Source organism: Oncorhynchus kisutch, linkage group LG29, assembly GCF_002021735.2.
Source record: "Oncorhynchus kisutch isolate 150728-3 linkage group LG29, Okis_V2, whole genome shotgun sequence".
Lineage (NCBI taxonomy): Eukaryota > Metazoa > Chordata > Actinopteri > Salmoniformes > Salmonidae > Oncorhynchus > Oncorhynchus kisutch.
In genome coordinates, this window is record NC_034202.2 from 4,300,798 (window position 1) to 4,311,882 (window position 11,085).

At 43.5% G+C, this 11,085-nt stretch overlaps 1 protein-coding gene across 2 annotated transcripts in view; it reads left to right on the forward strand.

Moving 5' to 3' along the window:
* The window catches only part of LOC109874170 (endothelin-converting enzyme 2-like), a 62,801-nt gene extending 51,995 nt beyond the window's left edge, over positions 1 to 10,806 (forward strand). The window contains exons 14-18 of one of the 2 annotated variants that reach the window (XM_031809151.1): positions 818 to 928; positions 1,092 to 1,159; positions 1,301 to 1,491; positions 4,729 to 4,824; positions 6,321 to 8,934. In XM_031809151.1, coding sequence (XP_031665011.1) covers positions 818 to 928; positions 1,092 to 1,159; positions 1,301 to 1,491; positions 4,729 to 4,824; positions 6,321 to 6,497 — 643 coding nt within the window. In that variant the 3' untranslated portion in view covers positions 6,498 to 8,934. Of the gene's footprint in view, positions 1 to 817; positions 929 to 1,091; positions 1,160 to 1,300; positions 1,492 to 4,728; positions 4,825 to 6,320; positions 8,935 to 9,552 lie in introns of those variants that run through there. The other variant, XM_031809152.1, reaches the window with a different exon arrangement.
* The last annotated feature ends 279 nt before the right edge of the window (positions 10,807 to 11,085 follow it).

The window sequence follows — 11,085 nt, forward strand, 5'->3', positions numbered from 1 at the left end:
CTAGTTTCAGTTTGTGACTAGATAAGCTAGTATAGTGTAGAGAGTCATTGTATCATCTAAACCACGTTGAAATATATTTTCTATAACCAATGATATTGTTGTTTCAGCTGTTTTGACGCTGGTGTACAAAACATCAAGTAAAAGACACAAAAACAAAATGTAAGAATGGGAAGCATAGAAATGGCCCCCCAATAACAGATCTACCTCATTTTAGACTTGCTTTCAAGTAGAATGATAGATCTAAAACTCCCATTTCTATGTGAATTGGGTCAAATCGCCCAAAAAGGTACATATTGCTACTTTAATCCTAATAAGTTGTAGTGGGAGGAGTTTACTTCGATATGATGGTTATTATATCAATATTTGCGCATAAAAGCTTTTCCACTGAAATTTGAGTACTTCATTTTACCAACACATAAAGATCCCACCTTGTCTGGTGTATTTTTTTCCCCATCAGGCCTGTCATTTTTTATCCGACATGTACTTTACTACCATAAAAAACTAAACCTTCCTCGAGAGAACTGAAAGGTGTCCTAATGTATTTTTTTCTCTCGCTAACATCCTTTCTAAATGCAAAAGTAATTTGAAAAGTAAGCATCCAGTTTATCAAAAGTATTTGTAATCTGATTACATTTAAAAAATATATATTGTTTGATATTCTCATGGAGCAAATCCAAATAGCACTCTATTCGCTATAAAAAACAAACACATACTATACCACTCCATACTACATTCCATTCCAGAAATGACTATGAGCTGTCCTCAAGAGCCTCAACTGGTCTGCTCTCTTACACTAGTCTCCGCCACCTCCCCCTAGATGGAGTATGACCCCTCTCACAGTCAACGCCTACTACATGCCCAACAAGAATGGGATTGTCTTCCCAGCTGGAATCCTTCAGGCACCCTTTTACGCCCAGCATCACCCCAAGTGAGTGTGTGCATATGAGTGTGTGCATATGAGTGTGTGCATATGAGTGTGTGCATATGAGTGTGTGCATATGAGTGTGTGCATATGAGTGTGTGCATATGAGTGTGTGCATATGAGTGTGCATGTGTGCTTGCATTTCTGACCTCATGTGAATTCTCTGCAGAGCACTGAACTTCGGGGGGATCGGAGTGGTGATGGGACATGAACTCACTCATGCCTTTGGTGTCCAGGGTTAGTGTCCACCTTTAACTTACACTTCACAGACCTCATAAACACACCCACTGACCAACACACACCGGCATGTATACATATACTGTACATGATCACCAGGTGTGCTTTTAAAAAATATATATATTTGTATTCCTTAATCAGGCAGGGAATACGACAAAGATGGGAACCTTCGGCCATGGTGGCAAAATTCCTCTGTGGACGCATTTAAGAATCGCACGGAATGCATGGTAGAGCAGTACAATGGGTTTACCATCAATGGGACGCATATAAATGGCAAGCAGACGCTGGAAGAGAACATTGCTGACAACGGCGGCCTAAAGGCAGCCTATAATGTGAGTGGGTCTCCCTACTTGATAATACATTACATTTAGTTGCTCACATGTCTGTCTAGTAACTCTGTAATCACTGTAGTGAATCTGAACTGTAGTAATGGACAGTGATGGGCTTGAGTGGTTATTGCCCAAATCCATTACTATGTAATTCTACTGCAATTACATAGTTACTGCTATGTAACATGTTACTTATATGTTACCACACAGGACTCTTATTATACTATTACTATACTTCACCTCAGGACCAGCAGAGTGGTAGTTAATGTTTCTATAGTATCAAATTGATTTATATAGCCCTTCTTACATCAGCTGATATCTAAAAGTGCTGTACAGAAACCCAGCCTAAAACCCCAAACAGCAAGCAATGCAGGTGTAGAAGCACGGTGGCTAGGAAAAACTCCCTAGAAAGGCCAAAACCTAGGAAGAAACCTACAGAGGAACCAGGCTATGAGGGGTGGCCAGTCCTCTTCTGGCTGTGCCGGGTGGAGATCATAACAGAACATGACCAAGTTCATAGATGACCAGCATGGTCAAATAATAATAATCACAGTAGTTGTCGAGGGTGATAAAACATTACAGCACCTCAGGAGTAAGTCAGCACCTCAGGAGTAAGTCAGCACCTCAGGAGTAAGTCAGCACCTCAGGAGTAAGTCAGCACCTCAGGAGTAAGTCAGCACCTCAGGAGTAAGTCAGCACCTCAGGAGTAAGTCAGCACCTCAGGAGTAAGTCAGCACCTCAGGAGTAAATGTCAGTTGGCTTTTCATAGCCGATCATTGAGAGTATCTCTACTGCTCCTGCTGTCTCTAGAGAGTTGAAAACAGCAGGTCTGGGACAGGTAGCACGTCCGGTGAACAGGTCAGGATTCCATAGCCGCAGGCAAAACAGTTGAAACTGGAGCAGCAGCACAACCAGGTGGACTGGGGACAGCAAGGAGTCATCATGCCAGGTAGTCCTGAGGCATGGTCCTAGGGCTCATGTCCTCCGAGAGAGAGAAAGAAAGAGAGAGAATTAGAGAGAGCATACTTAAATTCACACAGGACACCGGATAAGACAGGAGAAGTACTCCAGATATAACAGACTGACCCTAGCCCCCCGGCACATAAGCTGCTGCAGCATAAATACTGGAGTCAGAGACAGGAGGGGTCAGGAGACACTGTGGCCCCATCCGATGATACCCCCGGACAGGGCCAAACGGGCAGGATATAACCCCACCCACTTTACCAAAGCACAGCCCCCACACCACTAGAGGGATATCTTCAACCACCAACTTACCATCCTGAGACAAGGACAAGTATAGCCCACAAAGATCTCTGCCACGGCACAACCCAAGGGGGGGGGGGCAAACCCAGACAGGAAGATCACGTCCATGACTCAACCCACTCAAGTGACGCACCCCTCCTAGGGATAGCATGGAAGAGCACCAGTAAGCCAGTGACTCCAGCCCCAGTGACTCCAGCCCCTGTAATGGGGTTTGAGGAAGAGAATCCCAGTAGAGAGAGGGGAACTGGCCAGGCAGAGACAGCAAGGGCGGTTCGTTGCTTCAGAGCCTTTCTGTTTACCTTCACACTCCTGGGCCAGACTACACTGAATCATATGACCTACTGAAGAGATGAGTCTTCAGTAAAGACTTAAAGGTTGAGACCGAGTTTGCGTCTCTCACATGGGTAGGCAGACCATTCCATAAAAATTGAGCTCTATAGGAGAAAGCCCTGGCTCCAGCTGTTTGCTTAGAAATTATAGGGACAATTAGGAGGCTTGCGTCTTGTGACAGTGGCGTGCGTGTAGGTATGTACGGCAGGACCAAATCGAAAAGATCGGTAGGAGTAAGCCCATGTAATGCTTTGTCGGTTAGCAGTAAAACCTTGAAATCAGCCCTTGCCTTAACAAGAAGCCAGTGTAGGGAGGCTAGCACTGGAGTAATATGATCACATTTCTTGGTTCTAATCAGGATTCTAGCAGCCATATTTAGTACTAACTAAAGTTTATTTAGTGCTTTATCCGGGTAGCCGGAAAGTAGAGTATTGCAGTAGTCTAACCTAGATGTGGATACATTTTTCTGCATCATTTTTGGACAAAGTTTCAGATTTTTGCAATGTTACATAGATGGAAAAAAGCTGTCCTTGAAACAGTCTTGATATGTTCTTCAAAAGAGAGATCAGGGTCCAGAGTAATGCCGAGGTCCTTCACAGTTTTATTTGAGTCGACTGTACAACCATCAAGATGAATTGTCAGATTCAACAGAAGATCTCTTTGTTTCTTCGGACCTAGAACAAGCATCTCTGTTTTGTCCGAGTTTAAAAGTAGAAAGTTTGTCAGAAGACAAACCATTCACAGAGACAAACGGATATCTTTCCGACAGATAAGATCTAAACCAGGCCAGAACTTATCCGTGTAGACCAATTTGGGTTTCCAATCTCTCCAAAAGGATGTGGTGATCGATTGTATCAAAAAAAGCACTAAGATCTAGGAGCACGAGGACAGATGCAGAGCCTTGGTCTGACACCATTTAAAGGTCATTTACCATCTTCACAAGTGCAGTCTCAGTGCTATGATGGGGTCTAAAACCAGACTGAAGCATTTCGTATCCATCGTTTGTCTTCAGGAAGGCAGTGAGATGCTGCACAACAGCTTTTTCTAAACATTTTGAGAGAAATGGAAGATTCGATATAGGCCGATTTTAGTTTTTTATATTTTCTGGGTCAATGTTTGGCTTTTTCAAGAGAGGCTTTATTACTACCACTTTTAGTGTGTTTGGTACACATCCGGTGGATAGAGAGCCATTTATTATGTTCAACATAGGAGGGCCAAGCACAGGAAGCAGCTCTTTCAGTAGTTTAGTTGGAATAGGGTCCAGTATGCAGCTTGACGGTTTAGAGGCCATGATTATTTTCATCATTGTGTCAAGAGATATAGTACTAAAACACTTGAGTGTGTCTCTTGATCCTAGGTTCTGGCAGAGTTGTGCAGACTCAGGACAACTGAAATTTGGAGGAATACGCAGATTTAAAGAGGAGTCTGTAATTTGCTTTCTAATGATCATGATCCTTTCCTCAAAGAAGTTCATGAATTTATTACTGCTGAAGTGAAAGCCATCCTCTCTTGGGGAATGCTGCTTTTTAGTTAGCTTTGCGAAAGTATCAAAAATTAATTTAGGATTGATCTTATTTTCCTCAAATAAGTTGGAAAAATAGAATGATCGAGCAGCAGTGAGGTGATGGTGTTTTCTGTTCTGTTCAGGCGTACCAATCATGGGTGCAGGAGAACGGTGAGGAGAAGAGGCTGCCGGCGGTCAACCTGACCAATGACCAACTGTTCTTTGTGGGATTCGCCCAGGTGGGTCATGGGACTGTCAACAGAATGCATTACACGCATCCTGTTAGAGTTCAAGTCAAATACACTACATGACCAAAATTTATGTGGACACCTTCTTGTCGAACATCTCATTCCAAAATCATGGGCATTAATATGGCGTTTGTCCCCCCATTGCTGCTATAACAGCCTCCACTCTTCTGGGACGGCTTTTCACTAGATGTTGGAACACACACTGCTGCGCCACTGACGCTGGGCGATTAGGCTTTGCTTGCAGTAGGTGCTCCAATTCATATCAATGGTGTTTGAAGGGGTTGAGCAGGCCAGTCAAGTTCTTCCACACTGATCTCGACAAACCATTTCTGTATGGACCTCGCTTTGCATGGGAGCCTTGTCATGCTGAAACAGGATCTTCCCCAAACTGTTGCCACAAAGTTGGAAGCACAGAATTGTTTAGAATGTCATTGTATGCTGTAGCATTAAGATTTCCCTTCACTGGAAGTAAGGGGCCGAGCCAGAACCATGAAAAACAGTCCCAGACAATTATTATTCATCCACCAAACTTTACAGTTGGCACTATGCGTTCGGGCATGTAGAATTCTCTTGGCATCCACCAAACCCAGATTCGTCCGTCAGATTGCCAGATGGTGAAGCGTGATTCATCACTCCAGAGGACACGTTTCCACTGCTCCATAGTCCAATGGCAGCGAGCTTTACTCCAGCCAACGCTTGGCATTGCGCATGGTGATCTTAAACTTGTGTGTGGCTGCTCGTCCACTGAAACCCATTTTCATGAAGCGCCAGATGAACAATTCTTGTGCTGACATTGATCCAGAGACGGTTTGGAACTCTGTGGTAAAGACAGACTACTTGTACCCACTTCAGCACTCGGCAGTCCCATTCTGTGAGCTTGTGTGGCCTACCTCTTCGCGGCTGAGCCGTTGTTCCTCCTAGACGTTTCCACTTCACAACAACAGCACTTACAGTTGACCGGGGCAGCTCTAGCAGGGTAGAAATTTTACAAACTGACTTGTTGGAAAGGTGGCATCCTATGACAGACATTGAAAGTCACTGAGCTCTTCAGCAAGGCCATTCTACTGCCAATGTTTGTCTATGGAGATTGCATGGCGGTGTGCTCGATTTTTTTTACACCTGTCAGCAATAGGTGTGGCTGAAATAGTCTAATCCGTTAATTTGAAGGCGTGTCCACATACGTGTATGCAGGCATATACATATGTATAATGTACTTGCAAGGATTTTGCCTGACCACATCATAGGTTGTAAAAGTTTTTCCTAGTCAGGCCCTGCTCAGGATGAATTTATGGCCCTGCTTCATGGAATAAGACACGGGGGTGAATGTGTTCTGGGGTGGTAGTAAGAGTGGACTATTACAACTACTGTTTGAGAGAAGTGTCAACCAAACTGAGTCCAAGTGGATGAATTACACACAACAGTTGGAAGTCCAGAGAGGAGAACACTAGCTACGGTCTGACTTATCGGGGGACCCTCTCTTCTCTCAGGTGTGGTGTTCCGTGCGAACCCCAGAGAGTGCCCACCAGGGACTCATGACAGACCTCCACAGCCCCCCAAAGTACCGCGTCATCGGCACCCTCTCCAACTCGCCAGCCTTTGCAGAGCACTTCCAGTGCCCCACTGGCTCCCCGATGAACACTGGTCACCGCTGCACAGTGTGGTAGGGCCTGGCAAAACCACAGGGGGGCGCTGTCTGTGGAGTCTGCATGGAGAACCAAGAGGAGGAGTTGATCTCTGCATTGGACCTTTTTTTCTATTTGTATTCTTTGTACATAATGATGGACTACTAAGTGGTGAGTAGAGCAGCACAGACTCCAGGTTAGCGAGAGGGAGGCGTGTTGAGAGAAAAGTTGTCGTCTGCTGATGCATGTGTAATTCCAGAGCCCTCTTTTGACTGAGGGATCTCCCTGAAACCACTATGACCTCACAGGAAGTGGTCATCACCCTCTGACCTCGCAGGAAGTGCAGGAACTTCACTCTGACATCCCATGATGGAGGTTCAGGTGCCTTTGTGACCTCACAGGAAATGCAGAACCGTCGCTGTGTTTGGACATTGCACATGGTTTCATCTCGATTGACATCTATATTCCCTATATAGTATACACAAATGTACTATTAGGGCCGGGATGACACCAGTATTTCAATACTCGTTAATATTGTGGCAAGGAAACAAAACACAAAGCGGATTTAACTTCTTTAGGGAAACAGCCCTGATGGAAACAAACATCATTATGTTATCCAGAGTGAAATGTTTTTATTTTCCAAGCTATAGCGCACAATATTTTACATACAGATTGGTTTTAAAGGACCAAAGAGTTGGGTCTGTTTTGTGTTTTCATTTTTGCCAGTATCGTCCCGGCCCTATGCAGTATATGTGTGGCTCTGGTAAATAGTAGTTCCCTATATGGGGTGTCATTTAAATAGGGTGTAATTTGAGATGGAGCCATATACTCGCTTCTCCTTTTTCTCATTGAACTATGCTACTGTTTTCTATGACTCTCCAGACTGCCAGTCTGCAGAGCCATAGAAAGAGAACTCAGCTGTTCAATTTCACAACAATAACGAACACCATGATGATGCATTCGGCTAGTTCATTATAACGGTCTCGTTCGGCACATTTTGTGAAATCAAATATCTAACAGAGTTCTAAATGTGTTGTGTACAATAGACATAGCTAACTATCTGAGCGTTGTGCCCATAGAAATGCAGTGAGCTCCAAAACAGTGAAATAGTTTTGGTTGTTTTGGCTCTGTACTTCAGCACTTTGGATTCGAAATGACACAATGACTGTGCCTTACGTCTGTCAGCTTTAATTTGAGGGTGTTTTCATCCATGTCGGATGAACCGTTTAGAAATTACAACACTTTTTGTACGTAGTCCCTCAATTTTAGGAGACCAAAGGTATTGGGACAAATTCTCTTGTGTATTAAAGTAGAAAAAAATGAAGTATTTGGTCTCTCATTCATACGATGACTACATCAAGCTTGTGATTCTACAAACTTGTTGGATGCATTTGCTGTTTTTGTTGTGTTTCAGATTATTTTGTGCTCAATAGAAATTAATGGAAATTTGTGCGTCTAACTTTCTCACAAATCATTATTCACGATTCATTCAGGACTATCTGTATTCTGTAATTGTGGAAGCACCCACATTAATGTAGAATTGTTTAGAAACACATATTCTTATTTATAGTAAAAGTGACTCCAAAATGACACAACATACATTATTTACCCTAAATTTATATTGGCCACAAAATAATCTGAAATGCAACCAAAACAAACAGCAAATGCATCCATCAAGCTTTTAGAGTCACAATCTTGATGTAGTCAATGTGTGCTGTGAATATGGGACCAAATACTTCTCCCAATACTTTTGGTCTCCTAAAATTGGGGTACAATAAGTGCTGTAATTTCTAAACGGTTCACCCGATATGGTTGACAATACCCTCAAATTAAAGTTGAGGGTCTGCACTTTATCCTCATTCAAATCAGAAGTGCTGGCATAGAGCCAAAACAACAAAGAAGGTGTCACTGTCCCAATACTTTTGGAGCTCGCTGTAGATAGAGGACTCGTCTTTGTATCTGTGCCATTATCGCATCTGTGACAGCTTTGGAAGCATCTCCATTTTGAAGTGGTCACTTTTCTTCTTCACGATTGGCTGATGACCCAGTTGGACATGACTCCGACAGGGTCACTAGGAAGGATCACCAATGAAGTTGGAAGCCCCACCAAGTTGACTACATTAAAATGGTGGAAGCCCTCAATGGTGCTACCCATGCTAATATGGCCATTTGACCAGAAGTGTGAAAAGGGTATGACAGCCTGGCGAGAGCGATATCATTTATCTTACTTACTTAGTCCTTTTCATTCCTATGTGGAACATGCTTCATCAAGAAAAGTCCACCTCTACAAGCTACTGGCTTAGCGGAACAACATTTGTGGGAGATAATTGAAAAGTCAGCATAACTTAACTTTAGAGACTTTTAAGGCACATTGTTGAGCTCTGATTAGTAGAAACCGGGCTGATTAACTAAACACCAGGGTTGTGTTCATTGGGTCATGCAACAGAAAAAGTTTAATAAAATGTTTTACAACTGAAAATGAGCATTTCTTATTGACACGTCAAAAATCAACAACGCCCTCCTTGTTTTTTTGTCCATTTTGTTCCATTTGGTGCCTAATGAACACTGTCCTATCAGTCAGCACCTGCCTAGCAACCTGCTACCACCTCTCCCCATTTCTGTGAGCAACAAATAAGGCAGTCTGCTAACCTTTCAAGCGATCTCTGTAGGAAAAAACCTCTAAGGACAGGGAGCGTACATGCATACAGCTGGCGGTCACTTTTGTGCCTTAAGTATGTCATTGTGCAGTGTTCTAGATGCCAGACTCCTATTCGCCTGTGGCTGTGGAGCAGACTGGCCTCTCAGCTCCTCATGTCACTGTACTCCAGCCAGGGTTGGGGTAGATTCCATTTAAATTACATTGAATCAGGAAGTAGACTGAAATTGAACATTTTCCCCATAGAAAAGCATTGAGGAGAATTGGAATTAGAATTTCACTTTATTGACTGACTTGAAATGGAATTGACTCAGACCCTGCTATACAATGGAATGGAAATGACCCCAACCATTCTGCAGTATTTATTTTGACCCATCCATCAGACTTCTGAACTTTCTTGATTAGCTACATTTATTGATTTATTTTCTTTTCTTGATGTAGGTGCTGCTAACACCTTTGCATCCTCCACTGTCCAACTGCCCCATACTGGGCTCGAACCAGTGATCCTCTGCTTCGCAACAAGTGACCGCCCTCCTTGACAAACTGATTGGATGGCTCCTTTAGCATTTGTGGCGCAAATCCCACCCCGAACCAGTGATCCTCTGCTTCACAAACAAACGTGACCCCACCCTCCTTGACAAACTGATTGGATGGCTCCTTTAGCATTTGTGGCGCAAATTCCACCCCGAACCAGTGATCCTCTGCTTCACAAACAAACGTGACCCCACCCTCCTTGACAACATGCCAATTGATTTTACCACACCAAAGGTAGCGACTGGATGGCTCCATCAGCTAGCTGTGAAGTGAGAATATGGCACGTTCTGAAATAAAACTCAAGTCAATTTATATCTGTAAAAACAAGAATGTTCAACTTGACCTTGACTTTACAAATTTCAGTATTCCCCCCCCCCCCCTCAAAATATATAATTTTGAAAAGATAAACTCTTGCATCTTGTGTGCTGTGTGTGCATGCATGTAACGGTATGTCTCAGGGGGTGTGGGGTGAAAGTAACTCAAGCTTCACAGCCAACAGCCTTCTCCTTCCCTCGCCCCCCTCCCTTCCTTGTTAATGTTTCTTCTCTCCCTCCCCCTGTATCCTGCAGTGCCTCTGGCAGTAGGGACAGTTCGGGCAGTTAATAACAACTACTATGGTAGAGGAGTAGAGTACAGTAGTTGCTGCTGCTGGAGAGACACCACAGGAACCAAGCCTGTTATTCTGGGGAGAACATTAACAGAGTAGGACTGCTGAGGAGATCCTTCACTTCCCATCTATAGTATCTGGACTGAGGAGGGACACCACCTGTGATGGTAATCGAGTGAAGGTTCTAACCTGGTTGTGCACCATGTGAAACTGGATGAACACAAGTGAGAGGAGAGAAAGAAGCAGTAGCTTCATCTGTCCGGTGAAGTCCCACAAAGCATATTGCATGTAACAACCAGTTACATGACCTACAGTCAAGCAAGTTAAGGTTTCCAACATTATTAGACTAAGCATGGGGCGGCAGGGTAGCCTAGTGGTTAGAGCGTTGGACTAGTACCCGGAAGGTTGCAAGTTCAAATCCCCGAGCTGACAAGGTACAAATCTGTTGTTCTGCCCCTGAACAGGCAGTTAACCCACTGTTCCCAGGCCGTCATTGAAAATAATAAATTGTTCTTAACTGACCTGCCTAGTTAAATAAAGGTAACATAAAATAAACCCATCAGACTATTCTTGATTTAATCTGGTCTTTACATATACTAAATAATATATATATGTCTGAAATTGGTTTTGATTTAGAATGCACCTGTCTCGAAACAGGGAGAGGGGGAAAAATGCAACTGGAGGATGCTTTCCCCATGGTTCATTTTCATGCCAGCCAGGTAGGCTACACTCCTGTTGTAAAAATAAACAATGTGCTTAATATTAGGAAAGATGAGAAATAAATGTAGTAGGCCAAGCCTATAGAAGGCTGATAGAAGTATGTGTTATTTTAC